General features: G+C 43.2%; 3 protein-coding genes and 1 long non-coding RNA gene across 6 annotated transcripts; 1 reads left to right on the top strand and 3 right to left on the bottom strand.

Moving 5' to 3' along the window:
- Positions 1-633: 633 nt before the first annotated feature.
- On the bottom strand, positions 634-4158 carry LOC117143399 (vesicle-fusing ATPase 2). Its single transcript, XM_033308088.1, has 4 exons — positions 3978-4158; positions 3553-3877; positions 1962-2927; positions 634-1771 (listed from the first exon to the last, which is right to left on the bottom strand). The coding sequence occupies exons 1-4, from the start codon at positions 4085-4087 to the stop codon at positions 914-916; spliced, it is 2259 nt and encodes a 752-aa protein (XP_033163979.1). The 5' UTR covers positions 4088-4158; the 3' UTR covers positions 634-913.
- Positions 4159-4411: 253 nt separating this feature from the next.
- LOC117143400 (vesicle-fusing ATPase 2) lies at positions 4412-5814 on the bottom strand. The gene has a single exon (XM_033308089.1). It carries the CDS (start codon positions 5706-5708, stop codon positions 4683-4685), a length of 1026 nt encoding a protein of 341 aa, XP_033163980.1. The 5' UTR covers positions 5709-5814; the 3' UTR covers positions 4412-4682.
- A 14212-nt stretch (positions 5815-20026) lies between these two features.
- Positions 20027-20490, top strand: LOC117143967. The gene is made up of 2 exons (XR_004459623.1): positions 20027-20132; positions 20199-20490. It is a non-coding gene; the product is annotated as an uncharacterized LOC117143967 (long non-coding RNA).
- Positions 20433-21321, bottom strand: LOC117143966 (calcineurin B homologous protein 3). 3 transcript variants are annotated; one of them, XM_033308900.1, is made up of 3 exons: positions 21190-21321; positions 20864-21133; positions 20433-20749 (listed from the first exon to the last, which is right to left on the bottom strand). In XM_033308900.1, exons 1-3 carry the CDS (start codon positions 21272-21274, stop codon positions 20481-20483), a joined length of 624 nt encoding a protein of 207 aa, XP_033164791.1. In that variant the 5' UTR covers positions 21275-21321; the 3' UTR covers positions 20433-20480. The 3 variants fall into 3 exon arrangements, with proteins under 3 accessions (XP_033164791.1, XP_033164793.1, XP_033164792.1); XM_033308902.1 differs by having other exon boundaries at positions 20864-21089; positions 21135-21280; XM_033308901.1 differs by having other exon boundaries at positions 20864-21082; positions 21135-21280.
- Between the last annotated feature and the right edge of the window lie 4340 nt (positions 21322-25661).

Here is a 25661-nt window from a genome sequence, read left to right as displayed (position 1 = left end):
TTTTTAGGTATTGGGTAAATTACATAAATTAGTTTGTTGTTATCTCATTGGTACACAGCAAGTTTATCCATAAAAGACATATCCATTTAAAAATGATTCACACATATTTTGTGTTTTTTTGAAAAGCTTCGATTGAGATCCACAAATTGTAGCTAAGACATGCACCTACTTTAGCTAGTTTTGAAACCTAAAGTGATCTCACTTATGGATGTAAAGAAAAATATAACAAGAATAAGTAAAAAGTAATGTAAATAAAAATCACATCTATTCAAAATTGTGCGCTCTCTGTAGTATAATTTTCAGAATTATAGTTCTTAAGTATCAGTAAAATCGCTATAAAGCTTATAAACCTGGTTAAAATATTCAAATGCTTTAAATCAATTTTTATTTAAAAGATCAATCTATTAGGTCTGCATTATCGGATTTTTGTCGTTTTCAGTTATCTTGGTAAATGCAATATCCGTAAAATCCATATAAAATACATCATGTTTGTATCAAATTCTCTATGTAAATGTAAAATGTAAATGCGCCCAAACTGCGGTTTTCATGGTGGACATCGACGGATTATTCTTCGTCGCTAATGCGAGTTCTTTAAGTTCGTTGGTACCATTAAATTCAAAACTTACAAGTTACTTGACTATATCTCACAAGTTGGTCTCAGTTACGCTTTATTATATTTTTTTTTAGTGGAACTTAAACGGAGTATAGCATGGTTAAGTAAAGCGTTAGAATATTATACTCAATATTTGATTTTATCTTACGTTCCCAAAACAATAAGTATTTTTGTAACGACACAAATTTTTTTTGTTTTTTTTTTAATTTTAAAGACAAGCAACCGTTTTTCAGTTTGCATCAATCAAATCGAACCACCCTGCTGTTTGATAATGGAATGTAAATTAATTTAAAGGCGTAGCTAGTGCCCTAGCACCCTATCCATTTCCAGACCGCCCTCCTCCTCCATTTTGCTGAGGAACTTGATAACCCGCTGGTGGGGCTCCGATTGCCGGATCATATCGATGAGGGACAGCAGCTTCTTGATGCCGATACACAATCGCTTACCCGCCATTTTCCTGGCAATGCTCTGCAGCTCCTCGGGACTGAACAAATCCGAATCATCCAGCACGGCAAGCACGTGCTCGGGAGTTGAGAGATTGGACACATGCAGGACGGACGTGAAAGCCGAGAGCATCTCCATCTCCTCGAGAACGTCCCGCCGGCTGGAAGTGCACAGGATCAGCAGTTTTCTACCCTTTGGCGGCTGCTTTTTCAGTAGAACCAGTAGCGCCTGCAGCGTGAGATTGGAGTATCTGGGTCCAATTGGACCGTAGTCTAGCAATCGCTCCACATTGTCCACCACAATGCAGCTCAAAGTGGAGCGATAGGCGTCGTCGAAGATCTTGCGGATGTGCAGGCACTTGGCTGACTCCGTAAATCCTACCATATCCTCCGGGGAGCAGACCTTAACGAACGGGAAATCGCTCAACTGGGCCAGATTAGCGGCCAGCGCTGATTTGCCGGAGTTGGGAGCTCCTTCGATGAGAACAGACACCAGGCCAGAGCTCTCAGTGGCCTTCGCCTGCTGCACGGAGAGCATTCCGTCCTCCAGGAGTTCGGTGACCGGTGGGCCCCAGTTTATAATGCCGCGCGCCAGCAGATTGTCCAACATCTCCTGGGCTGCTCCAAAGGCGGGCTTGATGTCGTTGTCCAATGCGTGCAGAAAGTCGGCCCGCGTAACACGCAGTTTTTCCATAGCCTCTGGATCCACGTGAACCTTGGATCGTAAAAAAGCAAATGATGATTGGGGTAATTTTAGAATAGTGGTATCCAATCGAACGTTAAGCGATTTCTTGGTTTACCGAAACCAAATTACTCGAAATTATACGAAAACCTAAACCGAAACCTAGAGATAACATCATCAACAAAAGCAAATACGCTTTCACGCCATGCTGTGCATCATATACCTTTGAATCCGCCTTTATTAACCGGTTCATGGCCGTGGATTGGGCCGCTCTAACCAGGCCCTCCAACTCTGCGCCACTGAAGTTCTTTGTCCTAGCCGCGATCTCATTGTTGTCCACATCGTTAGCTATCTTGTTAAAGTCTCGCATACGCTTGGTGTGGATGTTCAGGATCTGGACGCGACCCTGCTCGTTGGGCAAGCTGATCTCCATTTGCACTTCCAAGCGTCCAGGTCGCAGCAGGGCCTCATCGATCATGTCGCGCCGGTTGGTCATTCCTATCACCAGGATGTTGTTCAACTGCTCCACGCCGTCGATCTTGGCTAGCAGTTGATTGACGACCGTGTCGTGGACACCACTATTACCGGCCACGGATCCGCGAGCCTTGCAAATGGCGTCGATCTCGTCGAAGATGATGATGTGCAGTCCACTGTTCGGTCCCAAGCGCTTTTCCTCCTCCTCGGCCTCGGCAAACAGTCGCCGGATATTGGCCTCTGATTCACCCACGTACTTGTCCAGGATCTGCGGTCCATTTACGATCTTGGGTTCGCGGGCATTCAGCATGGTACCTATTTGCCGGGCCATCAGGGTTTTTCCCGTGCCTGGTGGTCCGTACAACAGAATACCCTTCACGTGCTTGATGCCCAGTTGCTCGACAAGTTCCGGCGGAAAAACACGAGAGGCGAAGGCGCGTCGGAAAATCGCATTGAACTCTTTGTCTAGGCCACCAATGCCCATCTTGCCAAAGTCCCAGTCCGGATTTATGATGGACTGCCGCACTATCTTACCCTTGGAGCGACCCTGCAGGTTCAGCACGGAGTTCTCGGCCTTCTCGAACTGCACCACCGTGTTACCGAGGATGCGGCCGAATCGCACGTTCCGGGTCTTCGGTAGGGAATCGCCCACTGTTCGTGGATCCACTGCCTCCAGCGTTTTTACAGCGAGGCCCAGGAACTTCTTGTCTTTGAACTGAAAGGCGGAAAACATCCTTATTAGCAAAATAACGATCTACATTAAGGAGCATGTTAAAAGAATTACTATTTTAAGATCCTATGAGGGCAGCCTAACACACTATTTTTAGTTCTTACAAAAGGGGGACATTGTATGCTGAATTATTAAAAAAGATTTGACAGAGAGGCAAAAAGATGATCTAAGGGAGAGTTACGTGTCATAGGGGTTCTAATTGTTGGAGGTAAGCTACCTTGTTAATATTTGCATTAGGTCACTGTCCAAAAGTGGAAAGTGAGATTCAGCATCTCATGCCAATCAAGACACGTCAGTAAATATAAAATAACGAATATGGAATAACACAAATAACGAATATTCTCACTACCGTTTTGCTATGAACGTATAAATCTTTTTGTATAGTTAAACAAAACCAAAGTTATTACAAGTGCACACAATAAATGGTGAAATAACGAATAGGCGCGCCCGAGATAAGTCGAGAACCCTCATTGAATTGGCTAGTATTTTAACTGGCTCTGGCATATATGTATCACTAATCCTCTCCAGATTTCTACCTCCGTTTCAGTCCTATTGTATCTATGTTTCTATTCTGCATACATTTATGGGGGAGCCACATCCACACCAGTACCTGAAAGACGAGCGTTTGGCCGACGGTCAGCGGCATTCCGGCGAACTGCATGAGGAACTCCTTGGCCATCTCGTCGGAGTCGTAGGGCTCCTGCGTGGTGGTCTTCTTCTGCAGGAAGTCCGTCTCGAAGGAGACCAGTGTTATGATATCGGCGCTGGCGTCGAATCGGTACGGCCGCACGTCTATTTCCTGGTTGATGGAGAGCGTGGCCCACTTGCGCTGGACCAGCGAGAATCCGACGTGGCCGAGCGGCAGCTCCGGCCCGCTGATCTTCTCCAGCGCGAAGATGTAGTGCAGCCCCGGGCCCGGCGAGATGTCCACATATCTGCAGGGTATCAAGCGGTGCGTCATTAGCACAAGCGAAAGTTTCCATAGGCTCGTACGCCCACGTAGGAAGTGGAAAAACAACAAAAACCAACACTCACTTGACCTCCTCCGTGAAATCGGACACATTCACAATCGCCTTGTTCGTCAGGGACAGCTCATCCGTTGGGCATTTGATCGCTCTCATCCGGTGGGCTTTTTCAATTGACATTTTCGTAGCAATTTTATAATAAACTCCCGAAATTGCCTCAAACAGCTGATAGCCCGTTGAGGGAGTGCAACCCTGTTCGGCATTGCGTGTGTGTATGCTATGTGAGTGCGAGCAAAAGCTGCCTGCTACGGCACCGCCAGCGCAAATTTGAATTCAATGGCGCGCATTTGCATTTTTCAAACATACATATATCCCCCGCATTCAAGACTTCGTCGCTGTTGCTAAGCGGCTCTGCAGCACCAGGATTGGTGAAGAAAAGAATCCAACAAATGTGTTGCATCAAAAGCCAAATCCTCTGAGTAAAGAACGATAAAATGGGTAGCATTTGCATTTAAAATCGCTTTATTTTTGCTTTTATAGCACAATGTGGTTATAATACCTGTTATGCCAATCACATTAGCTGTTCATTTTAGTCTTAAGAACATTGCAATGCAATGGAAGCAAATTCATACAAAATATAATGTAATCTTATTTTTACATGGTTTTATATGGTTACGTGGTTACTTAAAATATTATGCATTACTCATTATTTGGATTACTTGGAATTATTTTCCTGGAATTGTAGATACAATATGGCATTTCCTAACCTAACGTCTTAAATGTATTGAGGTACAAGTGGACTAGAATGGTTCCCTACCCATCCCATTGCTTCGCCCAATTTCTTCAGCAATTTGGCAGCTCGACGGTCGGGCTTTAGGGGATTCACCCACGCAATCAGGTCAAGCAACCGTTTGATGCCAATGGAGACGTTCCGGCCATCCATGGCGATCTCAATTTGGCGTAGCTCCTCGGGCTTGAATCGGTTTGAAGCTTCCACTATGGCCATAAGTTCTTTAGGCGTGCAAACATTTGGCACATTGTGAACTGAAGTGAAAACGGATAGCAAGCCCAGTTCCTCCAGGACATCGAGACGATTGGTTGTGCAAATGATGATGAGCTCGTGGCTGTTGGGCGGTTGTTTCTTCAGAAGAACCATCAGCATCTGCAGGAACTCCTTGGAGTACCGCTTACCCAGGGCGCCGTAACCAATGACTCGCTCGAAGTCGTCAATGATGACGCAGCTGCGCCTGGAAACATAGGCGTCCTCTAGGACTTCCCGTATTCTCTGACATTTTTCGTAATCGCTAAGTCCCAGCAAATCGGCCGACGAGATGTATTTCATAAAAGGGCAGTCTGTTTTCAAAGCCATTTGAGCGGCCACCGTAGTTAGGCCTGACTTGGGCTTACCTTCGACCAGATGGCATGACCATCTTGGGCGTCCGGTGAACAGGAGTTCATTCGGATCGAAAGCGGTACGATCCAGATATTCATATGGCATGAGCAGCTGGAGAGTCTCCTCCTGCCGGCCAAATCGTGGCTGAATGATCTTGACCGCGGCCAGGAGATCGACCTGAGTGACTTGAAGGCCCTCCGGGCATCTGGTGACGTGAGTCCGGACAATGGCTTCATGCAGGGCTTCTTGGACCAGTTGGCACAGCTCGTCCTCCGTAAAATTTTTGGTTTTCATTGCAATTTCACGTGCGCAAACATCGCCGGCCACCCTAATGTCACCCAGCCTGTTGATGCGCGATTTCAAGAGGTTCACACGCTCCTCAGTGTTCGGTAAAGTGATGTTGACCATCTTTGCGTCCGTGTTGGCTTCTTTTATGGAGAAATGATATTGTATAGGAAATTGTATATCAGCTGTTCCTTACAAAATGGTTTTGTATATTATGTTATCCACCTGAAATCGATTGCGATATCTGCGATCGATTTTAAATTTCAGGGACGAAGTTTCGATAAGACGGTGCTTCAAACCAATTCAAACCATTCTATTGTAAGTTTTTATTATTTTATAAGGTAGCTTAAAATTAAAATAGTATTAATATTTTAAATTGCGATTTTTTTCCGAACCAATGTCTTATCAGCTTCATATAACAATAGTGTAACCAAATTTTCATATGAAAATACTGCTTTTCCACATGGCTATTACAAAAGAGCGCGCCACTTTTCAAAACTAGCTAAGCTTGAAATTAGTAGAAAATAATTGCACACTATTTTATTCATCAAGTATTTTAATGCCTTGACTTTAACTACATGATATGCAGCAAAAATCTTATCTTGTCACTTTAATACAAATATTAATATATTATTGTTTATGGCTAATAAAAATACCGATAGACCGATTGACTGGCGGTTTCGATCTACTGCAACCGTTACAATTTAAACGACTTTGTGATTTACGATACTCTTGAGTTTCTTTCCGTTTGCTAAAACCTAGGCACACATTATGAATTCCCGTTTTTCGGCTCTTCTGCTGGGTTGGCTGTGCAATTACTTGCAATATCGCATTTTTCTTCTTTCCTTGCCGCTGACCTCGAGCAGTTAATCATGCGCTCGATAATTGGATAGTGGATGTCTCTATTCGTTCTGGGTTGCCCCACAAATTTATAGCGTGCATTATATTCGGACAGTTTAATTGGGTATCGACATTTATTAATTTATCCGGTCGGCCGGCCTTAGCGTAATGCCGGTAATTTCTTGTCCCATCCGTATTTGACCACTCAAGGCTTTCAACACTCCACATCCGCACAGCATCCTCCTTCCCACTCCTTGCCAGCCCATTTGCATGCTCCCTCCAAAGGGCCGAGACTCGCGTCCGCTATGCACATTAATTAGGCCGCTTCATTAGACACATGTCCATCAAAAGTGGTCCAGTTCAAGATCCAGACTCGAAGCGAAGACTGCGCCGCCGGCGAGGGAACATAGTGCATATATATCCCGATCCGAGCCTGACTGCCTCCCGTGTTGCCTGTTTTGTGTAATTAAGCCAGGCGCTCACTATTTAAATTGCAGCCGGGTGGCGAGGGGATGTCGAGAAGTCCAGGAGCGACACTGAAAAGAATTGTTTGCAATCCTAAAGTGAAATTGCAATCCTATATAAGAAATACAAGAAGTTAAGAAAGTTAGTTAAGTTAAGAAAATAGTTAATAATATAGCAACACATACTTTGTTCGTTCGTTCAGTTACAATTTTTTACTGAAACTTTAAGAAATTAAGTTCGTTAAAATGTATTTAAAACAGCAGTACGTCGAATGTTATTTGTGATGACCTGCACCGAATTTCTCGCAGTGCAGCCCACATGCGCCCGGGTGTATCACGAATCGGCAATTGCCGGCCAGCTGAAGTGGCTCAAAGACGGGGCCATGGCCAAGTGCAATTTGCAGGCAGGGCAGCAGCCTCCGCCGCATCGAGATCCGCATCCTCGCGAGAAGATCGAGAGTCTCAAACTCCAGACGTTCGCTCGTCAGCGCTTGAGCCAATAATTATGGTTATTAATCGGCCTGGGAATTGGCTGCTAATTTGCAGTTTAGTTACAAATTCTGGCCGCCAGCGTGCAATTACCCGCTTAAATTATAGCCTCAAAATAAACAAAACACCGCAACGCCAACGATGGATGGTCAGTTCACTTAACTCCAGAACAGTTCAGCAGTCGGGAAAAGGTCACAGCACCAAAGGGGCATCCACACGGAAAAAATGTGCCTTAAAAACATTGCATTTAGTTTAAGTTAGTCCAAGATTACGTGGCATCCTAAATATTCGAACAGCAAAGATACACATTTTCGAATTAGTCTTATTAGTCAGATCAATATCAATATGAAGATATGTTTTTCGATTTTAATAGTTAGATTTAGATAAATTGCACTTGTCTTAATATTTTGTGCGTTTCTGTTGTGTATTTTTTGCGAATTTTTGTATTTATTTTCCTGTGCAGCCATTTGGCTTATGCGTGTTTGCTTATCACGAGTCTTATCGCCGATTTGGCCGGGTCAATGCCGCACAGTGCGGCTAATGGCTAATGACGCATCCAGATCGGCCTGGCCAGTCGTCCAACTCCTGCTGGCACTCGTAATTAGACGCCACTTCTGGTGATGGGGCGTTACTCAATCAAGAGTTGATGGCACATCCCCTTGCCGTCCGGAGCAGCGGCATCATCATCATCATTACCATCATCATCGGCGGAGGAGGTGCAACTATCCTGCCGCATGATCGGGCCCAACTACAACATAATTTCCAGACGTCGACGCGTCAGTCCTCCAATTTCGGAGGCGCGCTGGCAACACTTTCGGGCCACCAAATCAAATCGTGTGCTGTTTATTTAAATAACCATAATTTGGCGTACCATCGAGGGCCCTGCTTAACCCGCTATTGCCCCGTAGCTCGCCGCTGCCGGGGCTATTTATTAACCCACACACTCAGCGCATCGAGACCGAACCAAGACGATCTGAACCGGAGCGATCCTTGGCTTTTATGGCCATGGCACATGATTTTCCCGGGCTGTGAGAACATAAAAATTCAATTTAATATGCTCCCCAAGAACTTCGTGGACTCCCCGACTTTCCTTTCCGCCGTCATCTGATTTGGCGGCTGGAAAGCGTTTTGTCTTTGGCCAGCATTCAATGAATTCCAGTTTAATATGCCGGGCCATATGCAATCAAAACCCGGCTGTGTCAGTGCAACCAAATTTGTCGTGGGCGTTTGTTTGTGGCATCGTTTTGTCCATAATTATGGTTGCATCGATTCCAATCCGAAAACAGCATAAAATCTTATTCGAATTGCTATACCTTATGTTGCATACTTTTCGAAAACTAGTCAAATGTTGTGGTTATTTAGCTTACTTTAAAGTGCAAAAAAACCCTTAAACCATATCTTCTCCTTTCTACTGCTGAAATATAATATAATTAAAATTTAGCTAGCTTAAGTTTAAATAAATGTAAATTCATGCTTTAAGCAATCAATCAGAAGTGTTAAAACCCAAATTCCTTACTCTTCATATGCATTACATATCGTTTATTGGCCAAGTGCCAGGACATTATAAACTATTTATGATCCCACCGTCCGAGCGCCCGAAACGTCCAAATGTCCGAAAGTAGCCAAGTAAATTGGCCCGCTCGCTGGCCGGCTACGATAATCTGCGAAGATCTTTTGCCTAAGTGGATCTCTAGTTGGTTGGTTGGCTGGTGGACTCAGCACGTCAAGTTTAGAAAAATGAGCTTGTTAACGCTCCATGATGAGCCCAGTTAGTGTCTAACCCGGAGCCAGATCGATTCGCTCCGATCGTTCGCAGATGGAGATGGATGTGAATATGCTGGGACCCAGCCCATTGGTAACCATTCGAACCGAGCCGAACGGATCCTATCCCATCCGATCCGATCAGACTGGAGACTCATCATTAGGGCCCTGTGTAAAATTACAACACGATAACACGTAATCATTAGCGTTGCTCCGGGACGGTGTGAGCAAACAATTTTAGGGGCCACGCAGAGCCCGGTCCCGAAGCCAGACCCCCAAATAGCCCCCACCTCCGTTCGCCGTTTCATTATCAAACTGGCCAAGAACATAATTTGACTAGGGCCAAACATTTGGCAACAGCAACAGCGAATGCGAGGGCCAATTTGCAGTTCTCGACGAACTGCCAGTGGTAGTCGTCCGTCTATCGATCACGTTTCGAACTGAAAGGCACGACCATGACGACCGAGAAGTCGCCAGTGCACAGTGGCTGCGAATATGCCAAAAACATGGTTATTATTTCATTTATATATTCATTCATTTGTATATTTATGAACCAAATATGAACAGGAATAAAATGAAAGGTTTATTTAATAACTCATCAATAATTTAATTTGGTTTTGAAATATTTATGAATGGTTTGTCCCCTGATAATTAACATTAGGTTTGCTTAAATTAATTTAAATTTTGCTTTAATTTAAAATTCATTATATTTACATACGCAGTTAACCACTGTGCGATGCGTATTCGTGGATAATGCGGCGCTTTGCGCTTTGCAGTTGCAAGGTTTGTCCAAGACGCCAATGCGAGTGGAGGTATGGTGGGTGGGTTGGAGCGGTGTTCTGGCTGACAATTTAGAACTTTTATGCAATTAATTGCAACAGTTTTGTGGCAGGAATGCGCCTCGAGGGCTCCACATCCCCGGCTCCCCGTTTCGCAGCCATTCGAAGCCATTCTGAACCGTTGCTGCTGCCGTTCTAACCACTTTTGGGCCGTTAATTTAAAAATTGTGCTCACGTTCCGGCAATTTGCCGACCACCCACATGCAAATCCGCCGACGAACCACTATATATCTTCCCGATCCTTCTCGGGGGGCTTTATTCGCAGAAAATTAGCAGCCCGACAGCGAGTGAGCGCAATGCAATTTGCAACGAGCATTTGATTTGATTTGATTCGAGTTGAGTTGTGTTTCTGATTTTCTGATTTTCCGACTTTCCGAGTTTGCATTGGGTTTGCATTGGCTGTTTGTCTAATTTGACACTTGGGGCTGTTGTGCAATTGGCCTTATAAGTGGGTGGGTAGAACGTACCCATAAGATATGTGGGTGCGGGGCTTTGTTAGCTTTCCGTACTCAAAGATTGGCTCCTACAATGGGTGCTAATGCTGGGTTTTGTCTCGAATTGGCCATCTTGTGTGCATGATTGAATCAACTTGTTGGCGGAATTATGAGCTGAGGAGCTTGTTAGCTAAAATGCCAAATGGATGATTATTTTTAATGAGCTGCATTGAAATAATGTTAAGCGGTTGGTAATCAAATTATGCATGGCTCTTTATGAGTGAGTATGAGAAAGTGGATAACACTGACATGATATCCGTTTAATATAAAGTTTTAAGAAACGGAATGGAATGCAGATTGCAACTACCTGACAAATTAGCCAGAGAATGACCAGAAAGCAAAACGGGCCGGAGTCCAGATTCAAATTCAAATTCAGAATCCAAATCCGAATCGGATCCAGAGTCGAGTCAAAGTCACAGACGCAGTCAGAGAAGCGACAACAGCAACACGAGCAACATTTACGATTGGCGGTCAGGCTGGGCTTCCTTGTATGGCCTGTCACAGCTAGTCCAAGTCCAAGTCCAAGTCCAGGTCCAAGTCACAGCCGGAGGAGTCGGGGCTTTAGAGAAGAGAGTCTCCTGGTTGAGTTGGCCAGTCTGGCCGGGCACTCCAGTCCGAGTCAATATATATTCCAAAAGGAATTCCGCAAATAATTGCAGAGCGGCCAAAACTTATGGCGATTGTGTGGCCGTTCGGCCAGGCAAAGCTCACTGAAAAAAAAAAGTTTAACAAAAAGAATTAATACTTATCATAAGGTAGTTTGAAGCGGAATGTGTAAAACTTGTGGTTCGTATATATTAAATTTGAATGAATATTTCATGATCCCACAATTTTCCCTCTGCGTGGACTGTTGGTTTTAAAACTGCTGCACTTAAGTTCGCACTCTTTTCTCTCAGTGTTGAGTGGCCTGTCCAGCGGGGCGGTTCACGTCGCATACATCACGTGCAGCCAGCAGCCGCGAACAAAAACAAAGCTGCAAAAAAGAGCATAAAAAACAGCAAACATTTCGAATGCAAATAAAAAGTCGCGCCAATAAACTAGACTTCGCGACGGCGGCGCAGACTCAGACAATGGCGATGGCGATGCAACTGGGACTGGGAGGAGGAGTGTTGGCGGCACTGGTACCTGGCCACCGACCCTGCAAATCCGCGACGTCATGATGTCTCGCTGGGATTTGGATTTCAGCCGGATCGCGCCCCACCCACCCCCGGCGTCTTCCTGATCGCAAAATTGCATACAAATCGGTTGTTTGGTAAATTTAACATAAGCGCGTCAGTAGCGCCTCTGGTCCGTGTCCGTTCCTGGGGTCCGTGTGGCTCTCCGAGGCGAGCTTGGAATAATTTAGGGAGGCCAGGAGGCGGAGGCCACAAAGCCAAACAATCAGCCGACGGCACAGTGGATCCATCACAGTGTGACTGACTGCAAAATAACTATGAATAGCATATCGAAAATATATGAATATGGTAAATGGAATTAGAAAAGGATTATCTGACTACGAAATATTTATAAAATTATATCATAAAAACATAATAATTATTTGGCCTCTATTCTTTCGACTTTAAAGAACCACTACAAATGAATATCTCTTACGAATGCATTTTAGTCAAATACATTTAATAGTTATTGTATTATGTTTGTGTAGTTTGATACCACGGTTCGGTGGGTCTGGGGCTTATCTTGTTAGGACTGTCGGACTGCTGACTGGCCGCTCCTGTCCTGTCGTGTAGGCATCATGTAAAACGCATTCACTTGGCACCCCCCCTCGCCTAAGCCACTGTCCCCGTTGGAATATGCGACGCATCCACGTCGCCGCGCCTGTTGATCAGTGTCGTTGTCGTCTTGGATGTTGCTGTTGCACTCGCAGTTGCTGTTGCTGTTGCCGCCGTCCATTTGAGTCAGGCGTTTGGGCGCTGCAATTTGTTTGAGTTACGGCGCTTGTAAGCACACTTTAAGGATCCATTGTATTCCAATCAATAAGCCGGGCATGACAATGAGACAGGGACACAGGCCCGGGTTCGCGACTCCGCAACTTCGCCAGTTCCATCTCGTGGCTCGCAGCTCCATTGAATGTCGCTAGTGTGTGTCATCCTCTTCGACTCTTGGGGCGAGTGGAGCGCCGTTGTCGCCGCCATTTAGGTCCTTTGGGTGTTTTGCGAGCACCTCGAATTTGGCATTCTTTCATCGGGAGTATTTCAAATTCTCTGGACTCGAATTGGAATGCGTTTATGGGCTGTTGCCTCATAAAGGAATGGTGGTGCTTAAATTTATTGAACTCAAATTGTTGTAATTATAGCTTTTATCAATTATTTAAATACATAATATTTTATAAATCCCTCAGTGAAGTAATTCAAAGTTAATAGATTCCCTTGCTCCATTTATCAATTTGCAATGCTAATGCGTTGATGTGATAGTCGCATCGACTTCCTTGATCGGTTCAGTGATTAACTGGATTTGCATTTCCCAGACACTCATATCCGAGCATAAGCAACACCTTTGTGGCAGCGCCAATTGCCACCTCAGCAATCACTCTTGGCCCGGCCAATTGACTCCAATTAAATGTGTCAAACGACATAGACCGTTAACACGCCACGTCTGGCATTGAGACCACTAGCTCCTCCGATCTTGTAAAGGATGGTATTGGATGGTTCTTGGCCTGAATTTCATTAGCATATCGTGCGAGCGGAGCTGCAGAAGGAAGCTGCTCCAACAAAGACCACAATCAACAGTCAAATTTATGTGCAGCTACCAGAGTTGTCCAGGAACACTCAGAGAAATCTGTGTGACATTCTATTACAGTTTCGAGATGAGGATCATAATTTCGGGTTAGGAATATGCTAACCAAATAGTAACTTCTTCGCTTGACAGAATATCAATCAAAATATATTTTTGACAGTGCATCAGTGCAGTTGAATGGATTAACGAGGATTAGTAGCCTTGGCAACCGCGCACAATTGGCCATCTCGACCTGGCTGACGAACTGACAAACTGACCGAATGCCAGACTGCCTGACTGAATGCACAAATGACTGAATGACTGAATGACTGAATGACGGAGGGACGAACGTACGTGGCGGAGCTCAGCTCAGCCTCAACTGCAGCTGATGGCATTTACGATAAATTTACGCAAGTCATTTGACAACGCTGCAACTGCAGCATCATTATGCAGCCGACTACCAGGCTCAAATATGCACAAATATGCAAAGCAGCTACTGATTATTGTCGAAAGTTGTTAGCAGAAGAGCAAATGCAACAGCAACAGCAACGACAACAACGACAGGAAAGAAGGCTGCAAAACAAACAAAATGTCGCACATTAAGCGGCTGAACATATCTCAAATGTCACGTATACGTCATGTCGGCCGCTCTGCTGACGAGGCAGCGGCAATTAATTAATCCTGCACTCCGTGGCCAACTTAGTTGGACCGGCTAACTAACTAGACAGCGACTAGCAGGTTGCCGGTTGCATATTGCCGGGTCCAGGGCTTTCAGCCCAGCCAAGTCCAGGCCCACATCTTCATTCAGATCCCGGCTGTTCGGCTCATTCATGACTCCTCGGCTGGCATATTAAATCGTGTCTAGGAACAGGTGAAGATGTTCACATAAATTACCACCTCTTCATTAGCCTGGGCTTTCAGAGAGCCCACAACAGTGGGCTAAATCTTATTTGTTTTCTGAAAAGGAATTATGTCATTGTAAATGCATTTATTCTATTAGGTGAATTCTCATTAAAAAATTAAAATATATAAATTAATCCACGGTTTTGTTGGTTTTAATTGATATTCATTTTACAAGTTTATATGCTATATATAAATTATATATTTTAGTAAATTTATTATATATAAGTAAATAAATAGAAAAATAGGTAAATGAATGAAGAATTTGATTACTTTAAAATACTCAAAAAATTAAATAAGAAACCCATAGTACTGTCACGAAGAAACTAATGATCCTTAGCCACTGTGCACCATTCTGAGCGGGCTTAATGGAATTTAATTTCTTGTTAGCCACAGCTAACTGCAACTGCATCGCGATAAGACCTGCGTGCCTGACCCCATAAGCCGAGATCCCCGAGTGGAGCTGGAGCTAGAGCTGGAGCCATTGAGCAAGCCATCGGGCCATCGAGCCAGCTCGTTTCCTGTGACACAGTTCTGGCAATTAGTCATGGGAATCACGTATACGCCCTGCGTGTCTGGCAGCCATTTTATGGCAAAAGGCCTCAACGTCAACGCTGGGCTTTTGTAATTTTAATTACTTCCCCTTGATGGCTGGCTGAGTTATTGGCCAGAATGAGTGGGAGTGGGCGTAAGGAAGTCGCTGAAGGACCTGCCCCTCCAAAGTGACGGCTCGCCAGATTGTTTTACAACATAATTAAGCAGCATTGTTGTTGGCGTCGCTGCGAATTATGAAGTGCACCCAAGTGCATGTAGTGCGTTGTTCTTAGCCCTTCTTGCCGCCATTGAGTCCGCGATAGGAACAAGCATGTTAAAAACGTCACTCGCCAACGCCCCTGTCATTGTGCTAACTCAACTGCCTTGCCAGGAGGTGAGAATCGAGAATCGACCATGTTGCAACTTTATTTCCATGCCCCGGGCGGGAACGACAACAGGATCAGGCAGAAAAAGAACAAGGGAACAACAACCAACAGCGACAACTGCAGCAAGTCAACAACAATTCGACACACACTTGCTTGCCACTTGCCATTCTGGCCAAAAGTCCCTTTCCCGTTCCCAATCCCAATCCAGCCACTTGGCGACTGCCTGGTGTGAAAGCGTGTTGCCAACCTCCGATCCAGATTCAGATTCCATTCGACACTTAGAGCACTGTGCAAAATAGGTTTATAAATAAAAAATGATAACTAAATAAAATTATTGAAATAACATTATTATAGTTTGTTAGTTGGTTAATTACATTTCAATATAACTCTATAAATTATCTAAAATAAGTATTAAGTAATCGTAACAAATTTTCTTGAAGTGCATCCAATTCGCAGCCATTTGGAGATGGGTTTGTGGTCTTGGGCCTGGTTTTGGGGTCCGTCTGGATTCTGTCCGTCTGCTAAAGCGTTCAGCATCGATTCGTTATGATTGCATGTTAAATGGCTCCCGCTGAGTTATTACGAGACAAAATCCTTATTTATCGCTTTCTGATTTATTTGTAAACGATTTTCATGCCCATCGCCCATGGACGTGGACGTGGACGTGGACGTGAATGTGGACGTGAATGTGGATGTGGCCAAGATGTGGCTGAGGATGGCCAACAGGACCTGCAGCTGGACTTCGACTGGCATCTTGATGGGCTGGCCAGGTTGTTTGCTCAGCAGAATCCCAGTTGGCTCTTGCCAATTTTTTACTGTTTTCAACGCCTTGTTTTATGGCCAGCAAAGGGTTTTCGATGCTCTCCTCCGCCGCCCCTCGCACTTTTATTACTTCTTGTGTGCGTTTCTTATCTGCCTGGAAATTGTTGCTGCTTACTTAATTTTGACATATTTATTTTTATTATGTGCTGGATACTGATGGTGGGAGTTGCTTCCGCCTCTCCCCACAATTCCCCCTAACCCACTGCAACCCACACTCGAGATCAAGTGGGACTGTGGGGGTCAACTGGGGGTCAGTTTGGTTATTTGGCTCGCAGGCAAGGAAGGTGTTCTTTCTTTATTTCCGTAATTTAGGCAATCTATGCGGGAAATTCATTAAAATCCCAACAAGCCCTTGGGACAGGTGCCTATTCAATGCAATTTGTTATAATTTGTTTATATAGTTACCGTTTTGAAGTGCTTACACATTTTTTCTCCGTCGCCCAAGTCGCTTATCCTAAGTTTGGCATTAAAAACATAAACACATAACAAACAACACATAAAACAGTGTCACTCAATTGGCCAATTTCTTGGCACTTTCAGTTCGCCGGACACCAAAACACCAGTCCATGTTCCCAGTTATGCACGAAGAATGCAGAAGACTAAAAAATGAGCAAAGACAGAGAAATGGTCGACGCCTTCTGTTAACAACCGAAACGAAAGAGCCGAACATGGCTTATTAAAACGCAAAACGGCTTTTTACGATGGCAATAAATTGGTGCCGGGTATGGAACTGATTCGAAACCCGAAGCGGTTTTCCTCAGCGGAATCAGGGAGTCGAGCGAAGTCGAGGGTGCTGGACATCCCGAATCGGCGATCGGGGGTATATGCAAAGCCAAAGAGGAGCTGCAGGCAGGCGGGCTTCCAGCGTCGGAGAGGCCAGCGTTTATGGCTTAAATTAATAAAATAAGCTTTGTCAGACAATTTACAACGCGTCTTCAGCGAGCAGATTACGAGCACGCGGACACGATCCAACTGCCAGCCAGAAAGCACGGAGCAAAAAGCATGCTGGCAAAAAGCAAAAGCAAAAGCAGCTCATCAGCAGCGAACTAAGAAACAAACATCCACTCGGCAGCAGCGAAAGCAACAAAAATCAGCGGGGATACTAACAAGATGGAAACTTAAGCTATGCGAATCGAACTATTAAATACTCTTACAAAATCATTACCAACTAAATTAGCCACCATGCTGCTCAAGCCTGTTCCACTTTTTAATAAGTGATTAATTTAAAGAACTAGAAATTCTTCAACTTAATAGGTACTCATAGTACTCACTTACTATTTTTCTCCTATATGTTTGTACAATATAAATGACAATTGTATCCTATTAATTACAAATATTGAACAGCTTCGTAATCTTTACAGGGTATCAAACCGAAGAGCTTAGCCAAGTGCGACATTGAATGCTGCCTGAGTGTCTGCCTGGACTTCGGTGGCTTGGAGGGATCGGAGGACTCTGGAAATGGAGAGGGGGTGTGTGGAGAGTTGCGGTGTTTGTTCGTTAATTAGTGAACATATTTCGTATAATCGGTGTCATATTAGTTATAAATTGGATAAAAGCGCAAAACGACAACTTAATTAATTTTAAATTCCAATTTATAAACAAGAAATGCAAAAGTTGTTGCACGTTGCACGTTCGGTGTTGCTGTTGCTATTGCTTTGCTTTTGCTGCTGGTGATGATGATGATGGTGCGGCATTGATAACGATTATGGAAGTACCCAAAGCAGGATCCAGTCGTGTTTGCTAATCATGTCCGAGGCATAAAACTAAGCCGATCCCCCGATACCATCCATCGTTGCTGCTGCATTCCTGCCACAGCTTCATTTAAATTTCGCTCCTCCTGCGCTGTTGGCCATCCCTTTTTGGCCAGTTCCGAGAATCCGCGAAACCGGCTCGCTGGGCCCACAATATTCGATTAGGAGGCCGTGTCTGCCTCCGCCGTTGATATATTGCCAACGATCATCAGCGATCATCATTTTGTTTTGAGCAGATTGCATTTCGTTCGCTGGGAACAGAGGAGTCTGCAGAACTGGTCAACTGGCCAAGTGGCCAACTGGGGAACTGGCGACCTGGAGAGGATGCCGCGAAATTACCTTATAACTTAATTCATTAATAAATTTATGAATTGACCGTTGTAAATTGCCGTCCAAATTTATGGGACTCAGTTCTCTGTCATTGGAATGGTTTATTTAACCAGGTCTTGGCTTAGCTCAGCTTCCAGTACACGTAGAGAAATAATTTGATAAATTGCATATCAATAAGGTACAAAGATGGAAAGAACGAAGTGAAGTATTGATATTAATGAAGGAGTAAACATTTTTTTCTTTGGTGTAAGACATCTTCAAATGTCAAATGCCTCCTCAAAGACCCTGTAATTAATGTGCTATTTGGATTTAAATGCGATTTGCCTAATATATTTTGATAAATTTCAATTATTAAGCCATCATTATCAAGCTCTAGGCCCTGTTGCCTGTGGGCTGGTTGAACAAAGAATGCTTTCTGAATGAATCCCCGAATACTGTTTATTCACCGCGTCCATGAATGAATACGAGTTTCACTTCCTTCTTGGGGCCCATTACCAAATCAACATTCATAGGGGACAAAAAGACGAAATAACACTGTGTAAAGTCACATTGCCATTCGCTGAGCGCTTTTAAAATATTTTCCAAACCGTTGGGGATATCAATCAATATTTAGGTGTTTTTTCGGACTTGGGAGAAAAGAAAAGGGAAATAATAACACAGGGGGCAGGGGAATGAACTACAGTGTCACCTTTGACAAGGGTTTGGATGAATGAAATGAGCTTTGTTGTCTCAGGCGGATCATTGATTAATGCGATGATTTTGGGAGATTATTATTCCAAAAATATGTAAGCCACTACATTCACATGTTGTGCAAAATTAAGTGGTGGATAAGTTAATTTATTAGACAACTATAATATGTTATGAAGCACTTTCAAAATTTTAAACATAATTTTATATATCATAAAAGAATATATATATTTTTGAATTATTGAATCTTCCACATTTTCAGCTTGGTTTACCCCACTCCCTTCTCCAACATCAACCGAGTTTTTTTTGATAAAGTGAAGACTCGAAGCGCTGACAGCTCGGGATTCTCAGCATCCAGCTTGCCGCATTAATTTTGCTAATCCTGTCCGAGACGATGATGATGGGGCTGACGATGATGATGGGAGGACATGAAGACAGCAGGACAGGAGGACAGGAGGAGTGGGGATAAAGACCGGGACAGGTCAGCAGCAACAGAATCAGTGGCCATGCCGACTGATTTTATATGGTTATAATTCTTGCTTTTGACAGCAACAAGCCTCGTTTGTCGTTCCTCAGAGTGTTGGACCTGAACATCCCCATTCCCCATCCCATTCCCAAACCGAAGACCTGATCCTGATGCGCATCCCATTCCCAAGGAATGTCAAATTAACACACAATGCGCCAGCTAATACATTAAACAATTTGGGGGCACAGGAGATATTGTTAAGCCGCTGTAGCTGCGATTTCCCAGAAGTTATAGACACACGGAAATTTCGTTGGGGTCCGATCGTAAATAATATCAATCTTGTAAGTAGCTGCCAACATTTGAGAACAATTCTGTTAATCACTTAATTTATGCAAGTGCTACAAATCGCAACCTTGTTGCAACAGCGAGGGGCTTATCCATTTCGGCAAATTAAGCGAACCAAAACGAACAGAACAGAATAGTGGGTTAATAAACGATCATTTAATAAGCGTTTTAATGCCAAATTTACGATCGTTTTATTTGCATAAATTACCAAAGTTGCCAACTGTATGCACATTAATTCCGCAACCAAATTGCCAATAAAATGTTATTTATGTTGCTAAGCGAAAATACAACAGGCAGTTCCACGGGATTCCTTCAACGCGCCCGAAAGATCGGCTCAAAGGGAGTATGACTATATAAAGGCATATCCGCACATATGGACAATCAGCTGGAGTCAAAGGTAGTAAAGTTTATTTGTTTTTGGTTGGCATTTTGTTGGCTTACCTCATTTCCACGCCGCATATACGAATTTCGCCCTAATAGAGTCATAAAGTTTGGCATTCGGTGGCCGGGAATCGATGTGATTAAAACCTAACTCACGAACTATATTGTTTCGATATGCAGTATCTTGGCAAAGGTATCGTGATCGGTCAAATTTGAGAAGTTGGTCTATATATACACACGGTTTTTAGTTTTGTTTGATAGTTGCACAGCTATTTCGCTCTAGAATAACTCAAAAATCATGGTGACTTTTAAGGGAGCTCGTATCATATCCATATTTGCTTTTACTGTGAGTTTTGTTTCATAATTTTAACAATGTGAAGGTATAAAGGCATATCAATTGTTTTTTTTTAAGATCTTGATTATGCAAGTAATACGTACATCTAAAGCTGCTGGACTCCTTGATTCTATAACTGGCACTACTGGGACCACATGTGTAAACAACTCCCTTTTGTCCAGTTTATCGAGCGCACTTTCAAGTCTTTCATCAAAGGACCTTAGTTTGTTAACATTTTTGAGTCCCGCCCTGATTAATGTTCTTAAACTTTTAACGCAGGTTTTAACTGCTCTCAGCGGCTAAATCATGTGTACATTTAATTTTCAAATTTGTGTGCAGTTAAATAAATAAACGAATTACTTATTGCAAATCATCTGTGGTTCGACCATGGTATTCGGGTATCCAGGTGACCATCATTTCGGTCATATCGAAGACTGCAAATGCTTTGCAGAAGTCTTGGAACATTATTTGGTTCGAGTCCGTATGATCCATTTCCTTCATCATGGTATCCACAATGCGCATTATCTGCACGTGATCCAATAGATTTGAAAACAGCTTGTGGACAACTACAACTAAGTCATACTTTGTAATACGACCGTCCTTGTTGTTATCGTACATATTGAAAATTACTGAAAGAATTAACATTTTACTTATGGCATATATCATCATGTTGTCGATCTCACAGTCTGTAATATGGGCTTCCTAAATGGCTCAGAAGCATTTGACCATATTGTTGAACTTACACCTTAACTTCTTGTCCATCATCACATTTTTTAGCTCATTGGAGGTTTTAAGAGAATGGGCCTGAAAGGTGCTCAGAAACAGAGCGAAATCCACAAAGGTAATTGTCACTTTATCCCCGAACATGGAGTTCAATATGGTGGGCAGTAAGGGGTTTAGTTGCAGTAGTCCTGAATAGAAATTGTACTTGTGCAGATGACTTGGCGGATCTTTGCCTCCTCCTGAAAACTGGTAGAATCGAATATACAGATACTTGATCTGACTACGACTTACTGGGGAGTGTTATGATATCAGAATTCTGGATTTGGACAGCTCCATAACCTCTTACGTGCTGTATTCATCTTGAGGTTGTTCATAATGTCCTGTGGAACTGAGGGATACGAGGCGAACTTCCTCAAACACAGACATCCCATTCTGTAGGGCCTTCCAATTAAAAGAGATTTCTTAAAATTAAAGTACTTGAAAATTTCCACTGACAGCATTTACTAAGAAGCACATACATATATGAGACACTTGCTACTTCATTTTCCATTTCCCATTTTTCTCGTTTTTGATAAACGCCGTTCAAGATCTGTTAAGATTAGGGTCTAGAGTCTAGACCTCATTTTATGCGTTAGTTGTCTTTTACGATCGTGTACACCTATAAAAAAAAAGATCTCCAAAGACAAGAAGCTGCGACAAGTGACATTTTGTGCGCAAGAAGTCGAGCACTCATAAAGCATATTACTTCATTAAAAACAGAAATTAAACCGAATTCCGAGTGTTATTCTGATTCAGTTGTTGCCGACTTTAATGGGGGTCGATTTTGGTATATTTTCCATTTCATGAAGGTTAAACGAACTCCAAAAAATGCGTAAAATAGTTTATGAAATGGATATAGTTCTAGCTTGTGCAGTTTAGCAAAAAAAGATTCTTTATGTTACAATTATGTTTACAATTAAGCCCTGGGATTGATATTGATATCAAAATCACTTTACTTGAAGGTCAGCTGGCAAATTTTCGTGGACCCAAGAGAAACATTGTTACAACTTTTGGCGGCCCTTGAACTTCAAGCGCTGTGTGGTCCGCGTGCCAAGGGTCACGTCTCAAATGGTCGCATATCTGGTGGCCAATTTGCGGCAGAAATGTATGCCACATGACAAGCAATTAAGCGCGGACTGCGACAAAGTACGTGCCCAAGTTGGGGGTTTAGTGAACCCGGTCGCGAAAGCGATAAATTTATGACAAATTTTCAAAAGAAATGGTCTGGTCAGACTGCGTGTGGTTCAGATATTGCCGTGGCTGTGGTGGTGTTCCTGGTGTTTCTGCTGGTTGTTCTCCACCGAACTTTTCGACGTGGCGGCACTTAACACCACGCATCATTTTAATTATTTATTTGGCCATAAAACAGTCGAAGTAGAGGAAGGGGACGGTTCGGGGGCGAACTGGCCAACATTCGGCACAGTTTTCGTTAGCTGGCGGTTCGAAATCGTTAAATTTAACAAATTGCCAGCGATTTTTATCGCGCTCCAAGCCCACAGTCGACCAACCCAAGCCCAAACCAACCCGTTCAGGCTCTTTTCTGTCCTGTTTGGCCCTGCCCATAGATTGTTTTCCTTATACTCACTCGTGCTTTCTGAACTGGCGAACTTATTTATGACCAAAGGCCGAGAGATACAGTATTTTTAGTTTCAGTTTTCGGTTTCGGCCATAACGCATAATTGGCCAAAGAGTTATGAGGGAGGGAGATGACTCAGGTACTCGAAACTTTTCCCTAATTAAGTTGAATGAAATCGTCCAAAGGAAAAGAATCCGCTGGTTCACTTTATGTGCTCGTTAAATCTTTGATGTTAGTCTTATCACTTCCTTGATCGCAAATAACTATTTCTATCTTATTCTCAACAAACGGTACCAAGCATGCCCATCCCGAAAGATAAGGTAGTTACTATCCCTAGCGAAGTGTCATCTCTGCTGGCGGGTTCGTTGCCTAAGTCATTCGTTTGCTCCAGGTTCGTTGCCTAAGTCTTATGCTCGGTACGTACTCGTTTAACTAATCGTAAGCAAACTAATTAGTGGACAAAAAATGAAATTAAATAGCATCAAACGACTTAATTATTATTGCAAAAATATATTTGGAGCTCGAATAGAGCCAACTAATTGGCCCGCAACAACAATTCTCACCACAGGCGAGTCACGCGGCAACAAGAACAACGGCCACTGCAAACATGTTAACTGAAAATAACCTGTAATTATAATAATTATCTGTAAATTATATGGCGCACTTACAATTGCACACGGATTCATGCGCTTGTCATAAAAATCCAAAGCGGAGTTTTGAGTTAACGTTGCCTTTTAATCTTGCTCGAATTTCATTCGAGCGTTCGCAGTTGGCAGTTAGCGGTTGCAATAGTTTACGGCGGTAAGCTACTGCCGAACATTCAGGCTGTGCACACTGCTAGAAAATTTGTGAGGTATAAGAAACAAGATGTAGACTCTTAACGATATATTCCATAAAATTAGAAAAAAATTTTTGATATGACTTAGCTAATTTTTAAATATATTATAGCTTATATCAATTTGTATTAATTCAACTATACTTTTTATTATTTCTTTAAATTTATTTATTTTTTTGTGTATTCCAGTTAACAATTTTCGTTGCCATTGCAGTTTTATACCGGCAGACTTCAGAAACGTGATCATAGCCTCCATTTAGACGAAAATTAAATCAAATTTCATTGGCATGTGTGAAACTGTCGCGCACTCGCATAATTTGTGGCTGTTGTGTGTGTTTTTGTATTATTTTTTAGCTCCATCCGGTTAAGTATCTCTTGTTGTTGCTGCAGTTGGTGTGTACTGGCTTGATTCTTCGTAATTGAAACGAGTTTGCCACAAGTGAACATGTTTTTTGTATTTTTTTGGGGTAATTCAGCATACAACACTGTCAGATGTTTCGCAGTTGAGTGTCGGTTATAAAGTAATTAGCCTCAATTTAATGTTTATACTTTGTTGATTATGATTATGTTAATTATACGACTTTATGTGACGGTGAAAACAGGGAAATATTCCGACCGATTCCGGTTGCCCTGTCATCATCATCATTATCATTATGATCATTACGAATGTCGCGGCTGACATTGATGAACTCGAAAGTGTGACAAGCCGGCGAATTGCTTAATGTCTGGGTAATATGGAAACTTTTCTGCCTTGAGGAGCATAAAGCTCCCGGTGGGTGCTTCCTGCTAGTTTGTTGCCTCAGTCTTTCGTTTGCTTGCTCGCTCGGCCTAATGGCGTTCTATTAAAAACCACTTTTATTAATTAAGCAAAACAACTTAATTCCCATGTAACGCGCTGCATCAGCATCACATCATGGGCAGCTGCTCAGCCTAATTGCGCCGAGGCAAGGCATCTCCATCTGCATCTGGGATTCAGATCCCAAACCCGATCCCGATCCCATTCCCGATCCCCACAGACACCTGAACAGTTTGCAACGAAAACACGATAAATGGGTTTAATAATGGCGGCAATTAAATGGATACACCGCGTTCGCTACACATATTGTGAAGATGGAGCCCGATCCCGATCCCGGGCAGCATCTCAATTACCGCTGCTCTGCATGGCGCTTCACGGTTGAGAAATTCGACGCCACTTTCAAAAACGCATCACTCAAATGCTCATCTGCTTCTCATCCACGCGTATGCATTCTGCTGCTCTTTCTCAGCCGAGGCGTTGAATCTCCTCGTTTCTGGTGCTCATGTCAGCCAACTCATCGGCAATTTATTAAAACTCATCAATACTCATCAAAGGCAAAAACAAAGCAAACAAGAGGGACTTCAAACTGCGATTCGATTTTTCAAAAAGAGAAACCCCAAAAAAATTAACAAAGGAACGGAGACAGAATGCCTGCGGTTAATTTGGCGCAGCTACAGAAATTGAAATAGATTTGTTTATCTTTTGATTATTAACGGGGATGTTATATAAAATCGATATTTTTGTGTCCCCAGATCGGGATACTAGCACTAGGAACTATAATATGGATTCTATATAACCCACTGATTGTTTGCATATACTCACTATCTTCTACTCGTTTCACCTCATCTCAGCTTGAGCTGGCAGCTTTTTCACCTTCAGCGCCCGTGATTTGTCTGCATTTTCAGCTCATTTATTTGTAGACACTGGTATTTGAGCCTGTCTGTTTGTTAGGCCCCTCAACCGCCTATCCATTGTCAGTTTGGAAATGTGTATAAACAAAATGTTTTGCATATGTCGGAGGCACTCGAGCCGCTCGTAGCCATCAATCCCGAGGGCATCAATTTGGGAAATGCATCAGAGTTGGCAGCTCGAACAGCTTGATTAGTTGTACGACCACAGCCGGCACATCCCGGCATCCCAAGTGCATGTCGGCTCATTAGGCTCCTCCGCTGATGAGCAACTGGAAGTGGAAATGGTGGGTCGGGGGGAGCTGTGAAATCGGTTATCGAATACGCGTCTCATGTCTGGTGTCTACATCAAAATTAGGTTTTAATAATTGGCTCACATTTATTTGCCGCCTTAATTTGATTGTGCCGTCAAATGTTTTTCATGCAGTCGAATCATCAATTAATCACTGCTCATTGATCGTCTTGTGGTTGTTGGGGGCGTGTTAGCCTTAATGAACCTGGCTAATGCGGAGAGCGATGATGAAGTATGAGCAGAGCTGTCTGAGAACCGGGCAAAAAGGAGGATTCTAAGGCTGATTGAATAAACTCGGATTCGCTTGTTCGAAGAGGTAAAATGAATAGAACAACAAAAGTAACTAAAAGTAAATGTTATAATATTTCCATT

The sequence above is a fragment of the Drosophila mauritiana genome, chromosome 3R (genome assembly GCF_004382145.1).
Source record: "Drosophila mauritiana strain mau12 chromosome 3R, ASM438214v1, whole genome shotgun sequence".
Classification (NCBI taxonomy): Eukaryota; Metazoa; Arthropoda; class Insecta; order Diptera; family Drosophilidae; genus Drosophila; species Drosophila mauritiana.
The sequence above is the reverse complement of the archived record's forward strand: the minus strand, read 5'-3'. Positions and strand labels throughout refer to the sequence as shown.

Excerpts from the sequence above, each read along its gene's own strand:
- LOC117143399 (XM_033308088.1), bottom strand. The coding sequence starts at position 4,087 with ATGTCAATTGAAAAAGCCCACCGGATGAGAGCGATCAAATGCCCAACG. Across the intron at positions 2,928-3,552 it reads GCCAAACGCTCGTCTTTCAG|TTCAAAGACAAGAAGTTCCT; the intron begins GTACTGGTGTGG and ends TCCGCCTTTCAG. Across the intron at positions 1,772-1,961 it reads TAATAAAGGCGGATTCAAAG|GTTCACGTGGATCCAGAGGC; the intron begins GTATATGATGCA and ends TTACGATCCAAG.
- LOC117143400 (XM_033308089.1), bottom strand. The coding sequence starts at position 5,708 with ATGGTCAACATCACTTTACCGAACACTGAGGAGCGTGTGAACCTCTTG.
- LOC117143966 (XM_033308900.1), bottom strand. The coding sequence starts at position 21,274 with ATGGGATGTCTGTGTTTGAGGAAGTTCGCCTCGTATCCCTCAGTTCCA. Across the intron at positions 21,134-21,189 it reads CCTCAAGATGAATACAGCAC|TAAGTCGTAGTCAGATCAAG; the intron begins GTAAGAGGTTAT and ends AACACTCCCCAG. Across the intron at positions 20,750-20,863 it reads GATGGACAAGAAGTTAAGGT|TAATTTTCAATATGTACGAT; the intron begins GTAAGTTCAACA and ends TAATTCTTTCAG.